The 16,273-nt window shown below is 52.4% G+C and overlaps 9 protein-coding genes; 3 read left to right on the forward strand and 6 right to left on the reverse strand.

Moving 5' to 3' along the window:
* Positions 1 to 1,425: 1,425 nt before the first annotated feature.
* Positions 1,426 to 2,724, reverse strand: RCC_07900 (probable NADH pyrophosphatase; the record flags this gene model as incomplete). XM_023773152.1 has 2 exons in its annotated part: positions 1,426 to 2,114; positions 2,172 to 2,724. 2 exons carry the CDS (start codon positions 2,722 to 2,724, stop codon positions 1,426 to 1,428), a joined length of 1,242 nt encoding a protein of 413 aa, XP_023628920.1.
* Positions 2,725 to 3,463: 739 nt separating this feature from the next.
* RCC_07901 (uncharacterized protein) lies at positions 3,464 to 4,486 on the reverse strand (the record flags this gene model as incomplete). XM_023773153.1 has 3 exons in its annotated part: positions 3,464 to 3,852; positions 3,912 to 4,069; positions 4,170 to 4,486. The coding sequence occupies 3 exons, from the start codon at positions 4,484 to 4,486 to the stop codon at positions 3,464 to 3,466; spliced, it is 864 nt and encodes a 287-aa protein (XP_023628921.1).
* A 1,843-nt stretch (positions 4,487 to 6,329) lies between these two features.
* Positions 6,330 to 7,996, reverse strand: RCC_07902 (uncharacterized protein; the record flags this gene model as incomplete). XM_023773154.1 has 3 exons in its annotated part: positions 6,330 to 6,725; positions 6,793 to 6,934; positions 7,059 to 7,996. The coding sequence occupies 3 exons, from the start codon at positions 7,994 to 7,996 to the stop codon at positions 6,330 to 6,332; spliced, it is 1,476 nt and encodes a 491-aa protein (XP_023628922.1).
* A 665-nt stretch (positions 7,997 to 8,661) lies between these two features.
* On the forward strand, positions 8,662 to 9,549 carry RCC_07903 (related to ribosomal protein L1; the record flags this gene model as incomplete). Its single annotated transcript, XM_023773155.1, has 1 exon — positions 8,662 to 9,549. One exon carries the CDS (start codon positions 8,662 to 8,664, stop codon positions 9,547 to 9,549), a length of 888 nt encoding a protein of 295 aa, XP_023628923.1.
* Positions 9,550 to 9,789: 240 nt separating this feature from the next.
* On the reverse strand, positions 9,790 to 10,392 carry RCC_07904 (uncharacterized protein; the record flags this gene model as incomplete). XM_023773156.1 has 4 exons in its annotated part: positions 9,790 to 9,853; positions 9,912 to 10,058; positions 10,114 to 10,233; positions 10,283 to 10,392. 4 exons carry the CDS (start codon positions 10,390 to 10,392, stop codon positions 9,790 to 9,792), a joined length of 441 nt encoding a protein of 146 aa, XP_023628924.1.
* A 521-nt stretch (positions 10,393 to 10,913) lies between these two features.
* On the reverse strand, positions 10,914 to 12,106 carry RCC_07905 (probable fusarubin cluster-esterase; the record flags this gene model as incomplete). XM_023773157.1 has 2 exons in its annotated part: positions 10,914 to 11,821; positions 11,884 to 12,106. The coding sequence occupies 2 exons, from the start codon at positions 12,104 to 12,106 to the stop codon at positions 10,914 to 10,916; spliced, it is 1,131 nt and encodes a 376-aa protein (XP_023628925.1).
* A 596-nt stretch (positions 12,107 to 12,702) lies between these two features.
* RCC_07906 (uncharacterized protein) lies at positions 12,703 to 13,722 on the forward strand (the record flags this gene model as incomplete). The annotated part of the gene is made up of 1 exon (XM_023773158.1): positions 12,703 to 13,722. One exon carries the CDS (start codon positions 12,703 to 12,705, stop codon positions 13,720 to 13,722), a length of 1,020 nt encoding a protein of 339 aa, XP_023628926.1.
* A 481-nt stretch (positions 13,723 to 14,203) lies between these two features.
* On the forward strand, positions 14,204 to 15,193 carry RCC_07907 (related to nuclease S1 precursor; the record flags this gene model as incomplete). The annotated part of the gene is made up of 1 exon (XM_023773159.1): positions 14,204 to 15,193. The coding sequence occupies one exon, from the start codon at positions 14,204 to 14,206 to the stop codon at positions 15,191 to 15,193; it is 990 nt and encodes a 329-aa protein (XP_023628927.1).
* Positions 15,194 to 15,378: 185 nt separating this feature from the next.
* Positions 15,379 to 16,206, reverse strand: RCC_07908 (the record flags this gene model as incomplete). Its single annotated transcript, XM_023773160.1, has 1 exon — positions 15,379 to 16,206. One exon carries the CDS (start codon positions 16,204 to 16,206, stop codon positions 15,379 to 15,381), a length of 828 nt encoding a protein of 275 aa, XP_023628928.1.
* Between the last annotated feature and the right edge of the window lie 67 nt (positions 16,207 to 16,273).

Raw genomic sequence — 16,273 nt, forward strand, 5'->3', positions numbered from 1 at the left:
CATGCGCGAAGTCCGCCCGGACGCAGGGTTCACCTACCATGATTCTACCGCGTGCCGCGTGATCGTCGCCAATGTCTTGTGTGGCGGTGTACTGTTGTTGTAAATGGACAGAATCAATATGAGAGGAGTATCGACAACAAGCTGAACTGTTTCACCGCTGTGCAATGGTGCCATACCAACAGATGATAAAGCAGCAAAGACCAAGCTTGCTTCGCTTGAACATGACCATGACCTTTCCAATATTCAAACCACGCGCCACTTTGCGCTTTACGGGCGTCTTCCTACCTCATCTCCGCCTACTGGGATCACGCTTCTTGATTTATGTGATTGTGTAAGATGAGCCTCACCGTGTACCACTAATAAATGCTCGACAGCCGGACGTGCATTTTGATATAAAGCTTCGACTCGCAGCATCAGAGAGAGAACTTGTCAATATTGAGAACATGTACAACTACATCGGCGTACGACCTCGCCAGCCTGTAGGCACCTTCTTCGGACATGCTGTCTCTCGATACATCGAACTTGAATACAACGTCGAGAGTCCCACGACTTAGCATGGCTTGTCTCTAATACTCCGGAGACAGATATGTACAAGTCTAGGGCCTTTGCCCAAATCCGTCAACGTCTCGTCCGCCAAGCTTTGCAAGAAAGCGACGTTGAGAAGCGACTGACGCCGACGGCGAGATGATTCAGCTATCATGCTCCGTGATGTCTCACGCCCTGATATACACTGTCAACTAGAGAGACAAATCGACCTCATAATGCCAATGATCAGCACACCAACCCCCCGGAATATAGCTCCGGTTCTATCGGCATGCTCTTCAGCCCTGATCCCGGAACTGGCGCATCATATCGGCGGTAAGCTTGATTCTTCTTATGAAGCAAAGTCCATGGCGTCTCGAGTAATCGAAATGGAGTCTGGAGCCTCAAGGAATGTGGGTCTGCAAGCCTGCGACATCTAGTCGAGAGCAAAGGGCATTTTATCCCTTTTCCACGATTCCGCTTCGATGGGTGAGGTAGCTGGAACAGGGAGTCAAAGGTGCGACTGATTTGCTGAATAACGAATATCACATATACAGCAGCCTCTCGACACATCAGAGTAAATTTCCCCAAGGACCTCACACCAACAGCTTTACTGTGTCAGAGTGAGATTTTTATGGCCAACAAAGTTGAGAGGTGAGCAGCAAACTTCCCTGAGTATGATGGCTCGCTGCCTTAGGCTGCTGAGACAGTCCTGGGCAGMGATAAAGCGACACTCCAGTCTCGTAAATCGATTCTATGCGAAGGGTGCTGCCCTCGTAGTCAACAGACACACGGAAACAATGTAGTGATGTGGCTCCGGTGGCAGTGCATGGCGTATCACTCCGAGGTGTCGGTAGTTCTCTAACCAAGCCTTTTGCAATCTCTCAACCCCCCACAACCTCCTCACATCTTGCTCTCGCCACTGGCGAATCCATTGGCAACCGCAGTCATCAGCTGGTTTGCAATTGCAGTGTTTGGCGGCAGCCTTAATCCGCCCTCCTTATATCCTTCTCCTGCATCTTCACCCAGCCCACTCGTACCCACCCTCAATGCCTCTCTTACCTCTTCAAAGTCGAACCATTTTGCATCTTCAAGCTCGGGGTCGTTGCCCAGATCTATCGTCTCGCCAGTCGGAATCGCCTGCCCAATGGCCCCGATCATCAAATTCGCCGGATATGGCCATGGCTGAGTTGAGTGGATGACGACTCGGCCGACCAAGATGCCGGATTCTTCGTAGACCTCTCGACGAACAGCTTCCTCGATCGATTCTGCAGGCTCCGCGAAGCCAGCCAAGGTGCTGTACCAGTATTTTGGCCATCTCTTCTGCCTTCCAAGAAGAATCTTGTCTCCCGCAGCATTTACTACTGCCATGATGACGGTCGGATCTGTGCGTGGGAAGCAGAGGTTTGAGATTCCCTTGCGAGTCACGCAAGGTGGGCGGTCTGATGCAGCTTGTGCTTTTGACGAGTCTTTGGGAGGGCAGGTGCGTTTGAATCCCGCATTGACGKACATTGTACGGTGGCCACAGGCGCCGCAGAATGGGTTGCGAAGGTTCCAGTCGAGAAGTTGGCGAGCTTCGGCGTAAATGGCAGCTGTCAAGTCACATCAGTATTGACATGTACAACATCAGGGACATGTCTACTGCTCACCGTCCGTAGCAACGACATCCATGACCCGTCCTGGGCTGAAGTGTAGTCCCTTTGCCGCTTGATCTGCAATGAGCTTTTCGCAGGCCTCCTTGACGCTGTCTCTGGGTGTGACATCCACGGCAAAGTAAGGAGCTCCTGTGTACATGTTCTTTCCTTGATAGCTTAAGCCATCCTTTTGCTTTTCGTCAATGCCCAAGAAGATCATCTGCGGAGAGTATTTGTCGCTGTTGTATGCCTCGATCATCTCCTTCTCCGTCGTGGCAAATGGATCATCGCCAATGACGGGCTTGACATCGCTGTATTTAACCCATGCGAGCTTGCCTTGACCGGGGGCGGTGTCGGGTTGAATCAGAGGCTGTAGGTCATTCAGCAGCAGGAAGCTGGTGGATGGATGGTGCAGAGCTTTGGATAGGAAGCTGTGGTCCCCGCGGAGGAATCCCACGCGGTTGAGCGGCGAGCCCGAGAAGTAGTTGGCAATCTCCTWGCCGAACTTGCGGGAGAGCATCGAGTCGAAGTCGGGTGCGGGCGCAGGGTTGTCGGGTTGAGTGGGCATGTCTGTGGTGCTCGTTCGCTGGCGGTGGAAGTGATGGTCAAGCTCTTCCGCGGTTATGTCATGGACTGTCGCTGCTGCAAGTCTTCTGTGAGGCCTGTATTGTGGCGTGCAAATGGATGAGACTGGACACAATAAGAAGAAGAGGAATGTCTACTGCTACCTCCGCCGCTATCAATGTCCCGCCAATACCCATTCGCCTGAGCGGGTACATCCTGGAGGGGTATCTTGCATCATGACGGCCTCGGCCAACACTCGGGTGTTGTTGTGACGGACGACATGTCTGTCCTCACTTGCTTCATCACATGCCGGGTGATGTTGATATGGATCCAAGAGCCATGTCTCAGCTTCGGAACCAGCAACCGAGAGCTCATCAAGGTCGTCCTTGCTTATGGTTGTACCATCCTGTTAACGGCATTTCATGATTGCTTATTCATCTTGCCGGAGATGACTCMGTCTTGTGCCTCTTGGCTTGACTGCATCTTCTTCATAGCAACATCCTCAAATATAAGCAGATCGTTCCTACAAGAATATCGACAAKGCACGGAGAAGCAACGCAGATATATGAGAAGCAAGACATTCAACGCTGGACACCGTACGACGGACACGCATACGGCTTGCACGACCCCGTCACTCTTGTGAAGCTTGACTGGCAAGAAAGGACTCTGAGATCTGTCACTGGAGTATTTCAATCAAGCTATGAACGCCGCCTGATCGAGTCCACTCGTGGCAGGCCGATATCTCACTCATCAGCATCCACAACAGATTCCATGCCTCCCTCAGCCTCACTGACGAGTCTGGCGTCTCCGTAAAGAGCATCAAGATAGTGATCGCCCAGCGCCGATAGCCTCTTGGTCACCATCTGCAACTTGGCCTGGATTGCCTGGGCTTCGGACGTGTCTATATCCGATATCKACAACGCCGCTTGCAAGCTCTGCCTCGTGACCTCCATATGCGTGTGCAGCTCATCAATGCGTGCCTTTAGTTGATTGGTTTGCTCGCCTACCAGAGAAGAATCGACCTCTTCACCCACGCCTGAGTTGTGCTCATCTCTGGTTTGAGCAGGAGCCGGAGTCGCGGCAGGTGTTGGCAGTGTGAAGAGTCTCCGTTGCACGGAAGGAACGGGCGAGTCTGTTCGGTGTCAGTTGACGTCCCCAACAACCGTGCGGCTTGGATGTTTCGAAGTATACCTTGTTCATCGCCAGCATCGTCATCGTGATTGATGACTTCAACCGAAGGCACCACTTCGACCTGTCGTGTGCCCCTGGAAGGAGTAGAGGGTGAGGAAGCGCGTGCAAGCTGACGCTGCTTGGCAATCCGAGCAGCCCTGGCTTCGCTGCCTGGGTACCTAAGGAAGACGAGCAAGATTGTCAGCAATTCGGTCTGACAGAAGCCCCTCCAGCATGAGAGTAAGGTTATGGTCACCGCTCCTTCGATAGATTACTCACCAAGCTGGATCACTCTTGTTCGGGGTTCTACGGACGGCTCGAGTATCATCTTCTGGGTCATCGTCCTCGGCCACATTGCGGGCAATCAAGAGACGCACATGTTCCTTGTACCAGTTGGAGGGATCCACAATGATTGTTTCCACAATATTACCAGCCAAGACGCGTTTGGCGTCCAGGTCCAAGAAGTACCATTCGGTGAATAGGTCGTTGAACTGATCATCCAATCTGTGTTGTTTTCCTCGTGTGATCATGGGCTGCGAAAGGAGGTGTGCAGGTGGTTCGGGACTGACCGGTGTATGCTGACGGATGACAGCCATGTTTGCAGGATAAGATGCAAGATGAATGCAGGATGGTGGTTTTCAGTGGTAATATGATATGGTGTCCGGCACCAGGGAAAAGATTCGTGAGTTGTGAAGGATTGAATGAGAAATATGAAGGATGACCTGCAACCAGATTGGAGGGTATGTGCGATGATGATCGGACGGTATGAGAGAGAAAGCGATGATCTGGCGGGACTTTCGTGATCTTTAACCTTCTTCTCATGGTGCAGTAGTCCTTGCTTGATATCCTGATGCTTAATAGAACATGGGCGGCGCATGGCTCAGGGGTCGTTAAGGAGCAAGACATGTGGAGGAACAGAGGAGATTGCCCAAGATTCGGACTGCGTGGAGAACATCCAAGGCGCGGCAGACTCCGACACCTGCTTCACGTAGTGTCGATCCTGGGTCGAGTAAGCTCGATTCACACATACTGACAAATTCCGCTGCTGCCTCCTTTTCGTGCCTCGCTCGGTGTTAGGGTTAGGGTTGGGGTAGAGCATACTCTTGCTACGGCAATGACCTGGCCTATATACTTTGTGTAATGCTGAACGTATCTTCAAGGGATACTCTGGGTTAGTTTTAGAGAGCTCAGTCTTCCCTGGACGAGCCAGGCTCATCTTCATTTTGGAACACACCTCTCATCGGTTGACATTGATTGCACGACAATGTTTGAAAGAAAAACATCTCGCCCATTTCTCAAACGTCACGCACTTCCATCCGTCTAACAGTCTGAGCGGTAGAGAGCCCCGCCGATTGCATGTCCCGAATGGTAACAAAAACATAGCTACGTGAACATGTTTGCGTTGTGGCTAACAACAGGGCTGACATAAACTCAAGTCGCCATGTATCTCTGACTTTTCCTGGACAACATCACTCACGCCTCATAGATCTCCCGTCTCTAATGCCAACTAAGCAATCTCCACCGCTAGGGTTTCACTTCACAGACTTCCCAGACATACATACTAATCGAACATGGCGCCCTTATGCAGCAATTTCACCACCGCGCCGACTTGTTTGAACTGAACTTGGACCGCTGTCGCCGGCAGTCCTATGTGGAGGCCATGATAAGTTATCATCATCATCACACTTGAGTCCACCCCCGCGGAAAAGGTTCGAATTAAGCATGCTGCACATAACACATCCAGTTGAGTAGCATTAGAATCCCCAGTACATGGCATCGCAACTCTTTCCTTCCTCCGCAAACAAAAAGTCCCCAGGAGATCGACAGAGCCAGAGATTCCCCTGCCCATTGGACGCCAATCCACAAGACTCGTCCAGCTGCGCATTCTTCGAGTTGCCAAGAACGCTCCAACTCACTGTAAAATTCCTGGCAGGGAAGTGAACTACGTAAATCAGCCAACGGTTCGGATCTCAGGGGTTAGGAGACAACAGACCTGAAGATGTTGATTGCCAATCAACATGGTACCCGCTTGAGACATCAGCATAGTCGTCGTAGCCACCAAAGGTAGCAGCCTCATCGGATGCATTCGGGCGGCCCTTCTCGCTTGCGAAGGATCAGCAACAGATGAATTGAAAGGTTCTGGCTTGGTGCAGAACAGCACAGGCGGATATTATAATGTTTCATGATCGGATATGGGCGAAAGACTCCAACAGATGGATCCATGGTAGAGCCTTCAAATAATAAACAATCACAATATTACGGTGGGGCTACGGCGAAATCGCTCAAAATGCGTTGCAGCATGTTATGGACATGATTCATTCATTGATGCAGCTTWCACTTACCTTTGGTGACATCGATCCTCGATCGAGTGGGTGTCATGATCAGGATCTCCGCTTCTTTACTCAACGGCTGAGGCCCAACAGACGGAAATCTTGATTCCTATAGTAYCCTCTCGATACTAGGCCGAACCCATTCGATTACATCGCATGGTCTCTCATCGGCCCATTTCTGAATCTTAGTCGTAGCCCAGCCGGCTGTGAATCTCCGCTCCTCTGCGCTCCAAACCTCGTCTTCCGGCCCTTTGCTCACAAAAGGTTCTTTGGCACCGCCCAAGCGAAAAGATCTCACAAAGGTGCATCTTCGACGGTTGTACGTCCATTGAAAGCATCCGCCGTGATTCTGACATGCCAGTGCACATGCGTCGGTTGAAGCATGGGGATTGCCTTCATCGGGTGCAGGAAACCCGTCCCAATCTGCATTGTCCCAATCTTGACGTATGGTCGTATTGGTCAAGTCGAGGAAGGTCATGGCAAGATCACGGTACAAAAGAGGTCGCTAATGGGCTTGCAGTTAGCGTCGTCTTCCTGAGATTGTATAGCGTACGAGGCATTCAGAAGCTTACGTGTCTTTGTCGATTGGTCCATTCCCATTGCCACAGATCTAACATATCCTTTTCGTGTAGTTTGTGCATGCTAAGCACAGGCTGACACCAATGCAGATCCGAGAATGGTACCCCGTGAACAGGATGCGGATTCATACTCGGCCTAGCATGATCGAGACTGTTAGCCACATTCGCAATGCCTTTTGCCTGGAATTCTCTTGGCGTCTCCGGTTGGAACACCGACTTCTCGGGCAGCTTCGAAAGAAGGTCATATTCATCGCACTCACCAAATGCCCTCAAGGGAAACCCCTGCCTTCCAAAGAGCCCACCCAAGAATGCTGTCGCCACAACAGTCGCCTAGCAAATCGCCCCGGTACTTGGAAGTGAGCTTGCTGCCAAGATAGACGCCCGTAGTCTTGTCCCAGTCGTCCTTGATGAGCCTTTTCATGGCTGCTCGGCTGAGGATGTACCCCGGACCACCATTTGCGAACCAGGTCACTGTATCATGATCCCTTCGGCCTGGTGAAGGTGATCCAAAATAATGTGGTGTGTCCGGATCGAAATTCTCAAGAAACCTGAAGACATTATCCCACACTACGAAGGTGTCGCCTTCGTAAAAGACATACCAGCGTCGCTCCGGACGCATTTGCCACGCTCGACTGATGCCCAGCAGGAACTTGAATTTGTCCAACCCCCAGGCTTCTCCATTGGATATGTTGGAGTCCAGAATGGTGCCGTTGACTGGAAGTCCGTTGAGCGCCTTGTATGGCACTAGCTGTTCTTGTTCGAGATCGGCAGGAGGGAGGTCTCCAATAACATCAATCACGGCGCGACCATTCAACTCTTCATCAAAATCAGAGAGTATCAATACATTGTCGAGGCAGGCAGAGCAGCTGTCGATTGAGTTCTGCACTCTCGAATGAACGACGCCATGGCCGGTCTTCAGGACAGGCTGAATGTCGCGAAGCAATTCATGAGGAAACGATTTGCACAGGGTTTCCTTGGAATGGTCTGTTGCGCTGCCACCCAGCAAGAATTGGGAGGTTGTGTCGAATTGGTAGAACTTTGAAGGAGGAGCTGCTGCTTCCGGCTGCGAGTGGCGATCCAGAGCAGCAGGGACAAACTTGTACAGCGGAGTTTCCGCCGTGGCCAGCCAGAGAAAGAGTGCGGCGGCGCAAATGAGTGTGACGCCGAGGAGGGCTTGCCAGATGAGCCGGCGAGCCATTGAAGAGTGGAGCGAGCACGCAGAGGGTGTATGAAACGCGTGTCAAGGTTGAGAATTCAGATGGCGGAGTCGAGGCGCGCGCCTCGCTTGAGTCGTTCGTTGGCCTACGCGAAGGATTCAAATCCTAGCCGCTCCTGTGGTGCCACATGAAATCCAAGAATCCCACACAGTACGCAAGATTGGAGGTGCATGACTGGTGGACACCAAAAGGGCGCCGTCTGTGCCGTAGTCGGAACTTTGAGATGCTCCTTTCGATGAAATGGTTGGCTGCCGTCCACTGGTCGTTTGGAAGCAATCGGTAAGCTGCGTCTTGGAGGGAATCCATCATAACTTGCCAAGTAGAGCTGTGCTGGCATTGATGCGTGAACATGACGTTTTTGGGCGCACATTCCGCCGAGCTTGGAGAGTCTTCGAATGGGAGGGAAGGAAGGAGTGGAGGAGGACGGCAACGACGGGCGGCAGCAATCGCGCCACGGTCGGTAGCCGGCAGCCAAGAGTTGCGTCGCGAAGACGGGCCGCTCTCCGCAGAAACATCGAGCTGCATCTCCATCTTAGAACATTGATGCAGCCAGAATAATCATCAGTTGTCGCATTCTGACCATCCGTCCATCTCGGCCTTCCGTATGAGTATGACGTCTCGAGCGTGTCCTTCCTGCTTCTCCGCCATGTCCGCAGCAGCTCTGGCCCGCGCCCGGCCAACAGCGACACTTCCCTCCTTCCTCCTCCCCTCCCTCCAGACACACCAGCAAGTGCGCACGGCGGTGCAGTCGGCCAACGCGGCCAAGTACAAGCGCAAAGACCTTCCGGCCTCACAAAAACGACGCAAGGCCAAGTCGACCTACGACACACCCGATCTTCGCGCAGCAGTGCAATTCTCCTTGGTCGATGCCAWGCGCTACCTCCTCGCGGCAGAAGTTGGACGACACCCGCAATCCAGCAAATACGAGCTTCACGTCCGTCTAAAGACACCCAAAAACGGCGCCGTCGTCCGCAATCGACTTCGGCTTCCCCACCCAGTCAAGACAGATCTCCGCATTGCCGTCATCTGTCCGCCAGGCTCTCAGGCCGCCAAGTCCGCGCTTGCTGCGGGCGCTGTCCTCGCCGGCGAAGATGAAATATTCGAACTCGTCAAAGAGGGAAAGATTGAGTTTGACAGGTGCATTTGCTTGGCTGACTCGCTTCCAAAACTCAGCAAGGCAGGCATTGCGCGTGTGCTGGGTCCGCGGGGATTGATGCCATCTGCCAAGACGGGAACCGTGGTCAAGGATGTGGCAAGCAGCGTCAAGGACATGGTCGGTGGAAGTGAATACAGAGAACGTGCGGGTGTTGTGAGAATGGCCATCGGACAGCTTGCCTTTCCACCCGAGGCGGTGCAGGCCAACATCCGTGCATTCTTGGAGGGCGTTAAAAAGGACATTGCGGGATTGAGTGATCGGATTGCAAAGGATGTACATGAGGTGGTCCTCAGTTCGACGAACGGGCCTGGACTGAGCTTGAATGGGGAGTTTAGAGGGACAGACAGTCTGCAGAGCAAGGAGTTGGCCACGGTATAAACATGTTGTAGTGTAGGGCAAAAGAGGTTGTACAACAGTAAAGATCTACYGTGCTTGGATGTGGGATTACAGCTGGATCGTTGAACACGTTTGATGGTACCATCGTGGCCCACATATTGCCAGATGAATGACTGAGTTGCTACACCAGCTGAATAGACCTCTGTCTCAGATCACATTCTTCTCGGTCCCAAACGAGCTGAAATCTGCTCCCCAACGCCAACTTGGACGGCCTTGACGCCTTCAAACGCAATCATTGCCTCCGTAGATGAATTGCCCATTGCTGTTCTGGCATCCACAAGTACCACTACATGGCCAAAGATTAGTAGAGGCCGATATCACCCTCAAAATCGTGCTGCACTTACTCGTCTGGACTCTTCACGCAAGTAGTACCATACCCAGTGCTATCACCACCCTCGCCCCAGTAGAAGATCCAGGAATCTTTTTCCGACTCGGTCTGGTTGCTCGTCGGTGCCGCACAAGTGTACGCCGAGCAAGTCCCGTATGGAGCGCTGGAGAGTATTGAATAAGCCAGTCGATCGATATGTTTTGAGTCTGCCTCCTCACCCGTAGCTCTTGTCGTAAGAGTGATCAGTAACGAAGACGGCAAACGTCTGAGTCTTGGAAGTGCGAGTATTGTGCGAGCACTCGGCTGCCTGGATAGCTTTGGAAACTTTGGTCGCCGAGCTTGCTCGGGTCAGAACTTGATCGATCAAAGGGAAAGGCCTAGAGATACCAGTTCAACTTGGAGGGAATCTTTCCCTTGGAGTTGGTTGTGCATGGATCTAATGTAGCTCTGGCACATGCGAGCGTGATTGCGAGACTGAGAAAAGAGCGAAGCTGCATGGCTGGTCTACAAAGATTGTGATGTATGAGTGGATAAACCAAGGTTAAAAGAGTGGCCTTGTGAAGGAGACAACGTCTTTGTATCTTATATCTACTCAGACTCTAACGTCCGATCTACTTCAAACTTGGACACCATTCTTCGGCCTTGATGAGTGGAGACAGACGTGGTTGACAGGGATGTATTCATCTATCTGAAGCCGCACCAAGTCTACTTGGAAAGACGACTTGCTGGGGAACGTCTGCAATGCATGCTGTGCATCGGGAATCGTCTGGGTAATAATAAACAGAGCGTCCGCACTGGAATAAACGACGCATCTTCGAGGCTGACTGATCTTTGATATGCGTAGTGGCTTCAACCACCCAATGATTGCTAAGTAGGTCAGACCGATTACTGAAAAGTGTCAGTAGGAGCAAGACCAACAGAGCCTGGAATACGGCGAGTCTGAAACGTACAGATGCGGTACCGATGATCCAGAAGATGCCCAGCCAATTCTAGTCGAAGTAAATGCATGGAAGACGACTCATATCACCGTACGGACCCATTCCTGAATGTGTTTCCAGATTTCATCAGAGTTCTTCTCCAGGAACATCATGTGTCCATTGCCTTTTACGCCGACCGAAGAGAGAGGCAAGTGTTTGGTGCTTGCACATCCAGCCTGCTTCAAATACTCGACGGTGCAGTAGTCGTACGGGGCATGATAAGATGCCTCTCCAGTGACGACAAGTATGGGCAGCGGAGACAAGTTTGGGAGCTGTCGTGGCGAGGGATTCTTCGCCTGCAAAACACATGGAACAGTAGAGTTGTCCGTGTTGGCGACTGGTGGAGGATACGTTTGCTGAACCAGATCAGTGGCAGGGTTGGTAACAGCAGGCGAGTAAGTCAACGGAATGTCGGTCAAGCCGTATGGTCTTGCTGGGGCAGATCCGAAAACAGCTTCTTGAAAGGGTGGCCCGGTTGGCTCGATCAGGATGATGGCTTTTGTCAGCTTCGGTCGAGCGTCTGCGATCAGCAAAGGCATAAGAGTGCCCTGTGAATGGCCCAACAAAACCACTGGCTTGCCGATGCGATCCAGCAATTGAGCACCGGCAGCCTGCACCGTAGATTGCTGATATGTAGCATTGGAGATGAATTGCACATTGGACGAGTAGAAGGCGTCGAAAACCTCACTCCCGATCTTGCCATCATCTGGCCATTGCGTGTGTAACCTCGCTTGGGGCCAGAGGTTGTAATCCTGCACTGCAGTGAACCGCTTCGAAATGAGCTCTGCCGAATACGTTGCTGGTGTTGGACGTCCGACTCCTGGGGCCCACGCCGAACGGCCGCGGAAGGTTTGATCGACAATGTAGACCTCGAATCCCTGCTGTAGATATCGACTCGCCCATCCAGTGCCGCCGTCTGGCTTGTTCAAAAAGTTGGTGCCGGTCTGTGCTGATACCAGGTGAAGTCGAAGTAAGCGGCTGCAGACAGAAAGAAGCATCGACTCGACATACCTTGTCCATGAATCATCACAATCGGACTGGCCTGCGTCACGCCATGTACAGGCTCCAATCTCTCCACGTACATCTGGTCCCGAAAGATATGCTCGCCGCTGCCATTGTCGACGTATCCGCCGCCGACGTAAAAAAAGTCACGAAAGTACGGAGCTTCTCTTGATGGCCGTGTCGCCATTACCGTCGACGCAGCCCATGCTGCCAGGAGCCAGGATGAGACCATGTCGTTGCTCGTACAGTATACCTTGAGATCAGTAAAGTTCACACGCCACGTGAGAGCAAGAAGTCGAACTTCCAAGCTAACTTATCTCCAGAAAAGCGGCACAGTCTCCTCTTGGTGCCTTGGGCCGTGGGCCTTGGGCGGCTTCTTGGCTGGACAAGGTTCCCTCGACGTCAGTGCTAGCTACTGCTTACGGAAGATGACCGTGATGGGCAATGAGCTCCCGCTATTTATGTCATGATGAAAGGCGTCGGGGACTCGTCTGTGAGATGACAATCTCGCTTCTGTCTCGCCAAGGCTTGGAACGAGCGGCCTTCGCTCTGATATGATTTTCCACCTTCGACTTCTCATGTGACTTCACATTACACTTTCTACTAGTGGCCCCTCGGTCGAGCATCGCAGCACGGACATGGTTCCATGTCCTGTAATCCTGGCGTCCCCGCGGTCTCGTGGAGGATGCTTTTATTCGACAACAGCCAGAATGGACCCTGGTGTAAGCAGCAGATGGCCTTTTCCTTCGGAGCCTCAGCACCCCGATAAGATTTAATCCGTACCATTGCAAGGACACCTCCTAATGCTCTGCTCTTTGGGAGAAAGCAATGGCTGACACTACCCTCTTTGTCCACCTGGTCTTCAGCGCGTTGGCGATACTGATCTGCATTACGAGACTGATTGCGAAAAGGACCATATTCAAACGACTCCACACCGCCGACTGGCTCGTCATCGCTGCCATCTTGTGTGCTGCCGCGAGAACTGCCCTTATATATGTGGTGCTTACCTGGGGCACCAATAACCTCTCAGCTTCCGCGCGTGCTCGAATCGACTTTACACCGCAGGAGATCTACCAAAGGACAATTGGAAGCAAATTCGCTATAGCGAATAGGCCAATCTACAACACATATCTCTGGCTACTCAAATTAGTGTTGCTCGATTTCTTCTGCCGCCACTTCCACACGAGCGGAAACTCAAAGCGCATAATTCGGTGGTCATACGGATCAGTATTCTTCGCTACCTGGGCGGCGGCATTCATTGTTGGATTCACCGAGTGTGATCCAGTCTCCAAATACTGGACCGTAGTCCCGGCACCAGGAAAGTGCACCCAGGCGCAGGTACAGCTCATCGTCCTCGGTGTTTTGAACATCGCGACTGATTTGATGTTGTTGCTCTTACCACTGCCAACACTCTTCTCCCTGCAAACTCCATGGAAGCGCAAGGTGAGACTGATTCTGATCTGTACCCTCGGCATATTCATCATCGCTGTCACGGTAATTCGGCTACCCATCAATGCCCTGAATGCCAGTATTCAGGCCAACCGCACCGTCTGGGCGAGCACGGAACTTCTCACCGCAGCTATAGTTGCTAATGCTCCTGTTCTCTACGGCGCTTTCAACAAAGCTCGGCGTGGCAGAGGCAAACCATTTGATGGTCTGGAACAGGAGGCACAAGGCGCGGGCGCTTCGGTTCCCAATCGTGGTGGTTACTGTCACCAGCTGGCTGTACGCAGGAATCAGTACGACGACGAGGATTTGATGTTGAAGACGGACGATTGGTCCRAGGATCCTGCATGTGTGTTCCATGCGAATATCGCTCGTCGAGCTGAGCAGGGAGGCACCGAGTGATGCTTCCACCCAACCATACTACTTGGGCGATCCTAACACCGGGGTCGAATACGGATGATTCCACTGCATGATGTGGCAACACAGCCGGTTGTTGGACTTGAAAGATCTGGACTCTCCATTGACTTGGGAGACTTTGACCACGGCGAGGCATGTTGATCATGGACGAATGATCACCAACAATAGTGAAGCGTGTTTACCACGCTTCAACGATATCGGCCGCTACCTTCCACCGGTTTCAAGCATGGCCTTCGGTCTGCGGCTTTCACACGCCGATTGGCGGGGCTAGCCGACGTCACTCAAGAATGTCGCGACGACCTTGAACTCAAACTCGCAAAGCAGAGCGAACGCCGACAGGATAAGCGATACACACTAAAGCCAAGATAGGCATGTGTTTAAGAGGGACGCTTGAAAACAACATCAGCCGCCCTCCTGCGTTGTTCCCTTACCTCATCCACCCAAATCAACCCTACCTTTGCCTAGCATGTTCTCATCTGTGATCGTTGCGCTCCTAGCGGCACATGGAGTCGACGCCTGGGGATCACTCGGACATCAAACGATAGCGTACATTGCCACTTCCTTTGTCGCTCCAGAGACCCAGCAATGGGCACAAGATATTTTGAATGATACCACGAGCTCATACCTGGCCAATGTTGCCACATGGGCCGATTCATACCGCTACACCGCGGAAGGAGCATTCAGCGCCCCATTCCACTACATCGATGCCAATGATGACCCGCCGCACAGCTGCAATGTGGATTTTGATCGCGACTGTGGAACCTCGGGCTGCCTTGTTTCTGCCATTGCCAACTACACCACACGCGTCCAAGCAACAAAATCTTTGAGTCGTACTCAGGTCAACTACGCGCTTCGTTGGATCGTGCACTTTGTGGGAGACATCACTCAGCCGCTTCATGACGAGGCGTTCGAGATTGGCGGTAATGGCGTCAATGTCACTTTTGCTGGCAAGCGTACCAATCTACATGCCACTTGGGACACAAGCATTCCCGAACAGCTCGAAGGCGGATATGGTCTTGCTGTTGCGAAGAAGTGGGCTGCCAATCTTACCACGGAGATCACAAGYGGCTGTTATGCAAATCAGAAGTCAAGCTGGGTTGCTGGGCTAGACATTGACGATGCAAAAGCAACTTCCTTGGGGTGGGCAACGGATGCGAACCAATACGTTTGCTCGACCGTGATGCCTAATGGAGCAGACGTGCTTCGAAGCGGTGACTTGTACCCACAATACTACAACAGTGCTGTTGATACCGTGGAGCTGCAGATTGCCAAGGGAGGATATCGACTCGCCAAGTACCTAGATGCTATTGCGGCGGCGAAGGACATTTCCAAGCGAGAGCTACGCTTTGTGATGCCGCGGGAAGATCTCAGTGGAGAGTACCTTTTACCTGGTGGTGAGATGACTCCGGCTCAGTTAAGGAGAGCGGCTGTTGGCGGGTACAACTGCAAGCACTGAGCGGTCGCATGTGGTATTTCGACAGGCGGATTTGAGGGGAAGCTCCAGAGAATGTTGTATGGTGCCAGCTTACCACAGCGCATTGGACTGCAATTATGAGTCCGTTACCTTCTGTCACCTCACCCACCCAGCTAAATTGTAGCGGAGAAGACTTATTGCTACATCATCTCACATGACCTTTTATTTTACTGTTCTCCGAACGGATAATTGAACTTGAGCAGAGAGTTCAGCCCTCCCACCCAATGATCATCTCCATCTGCTGCACCGCCGCTTCTGACAATACTGGGGACGCCTCTTAGCCAATCTCTTGCTCCAGGAGCGCCTGGTGAGCGCACCTCCTCACCAACAACTCTAACCTCCATCCCCGTGGTAAGTCCCTCCCTTCGACGGATGCCATCGATGGAGACTTCGATTTCCTTGCCACGATTCTGCGCCTCTATACGAAGCGTTATGGGCGTGTTGGCGGGCAGGACCAGTGGTCGAAAGGACAGGGATCGTGGACAGATTGGCGTGAGCAGGAGTGAGGATACTAAAGGATGCACAATGGATCCGCCACTGGAGAGACTGTATGCTGTAGAACCTGTAGGTGTAGAGACGAGAAAGCCGTCTGCGATTGCTGTCGTTAATGTTCTCTGATGTGGTGGCGAGCCGATGAGGATCGTGATGTGTGCCAGGTGAGGATCGGCACCTCTGTGGAGTAGGACTTCGTTCAGCGCGAACATATCTTCGCAGCGTTTGTTTGAGTGTGTAAAAGGAGGTTCGTGAGGGAGTTGTGTGCCTTTCGAATCGAATATGCCAATCCGAAGCCTGTTGCGAAGGAGGATTCTAGAGTTCCTCGAGACGCCCATGGACTTTCCACGGACCTGAACCCACCCTTCCGCCATGCTTCCTTGCTCTGCCTCATCCGTGCTTCGGCGTGTCAGCGGAGATGGCGCGCCAGAGACGTACACTTCGCGGAAGGCTCGTTTGTACTCTGCAAACTTCCATTCTCCGAGGAATCCTAGAGTACCCATACTGAAGGATAGAATGGGAGGAACACTTTCCGCTGTAGCAAAGAGTGATGCGGCATGTAAAATGGTG

Source organism: Ramularia collo-cygni (genome assembly GCF_900074925.1).
Source record: "Ramularia collo-cygni strain URUG2 genome assembly, contig: RCC_scaffold12, whole genome shotgun sequence".
Taxonomy (NCBI): domain Eukaryota; kingdom Fungi; phylum Ascomycota; class Dothideomycetes; order Mycosphaerellales; family Mycosphaerellaceae; genus Ramularia; species Ramularia collo-cygni.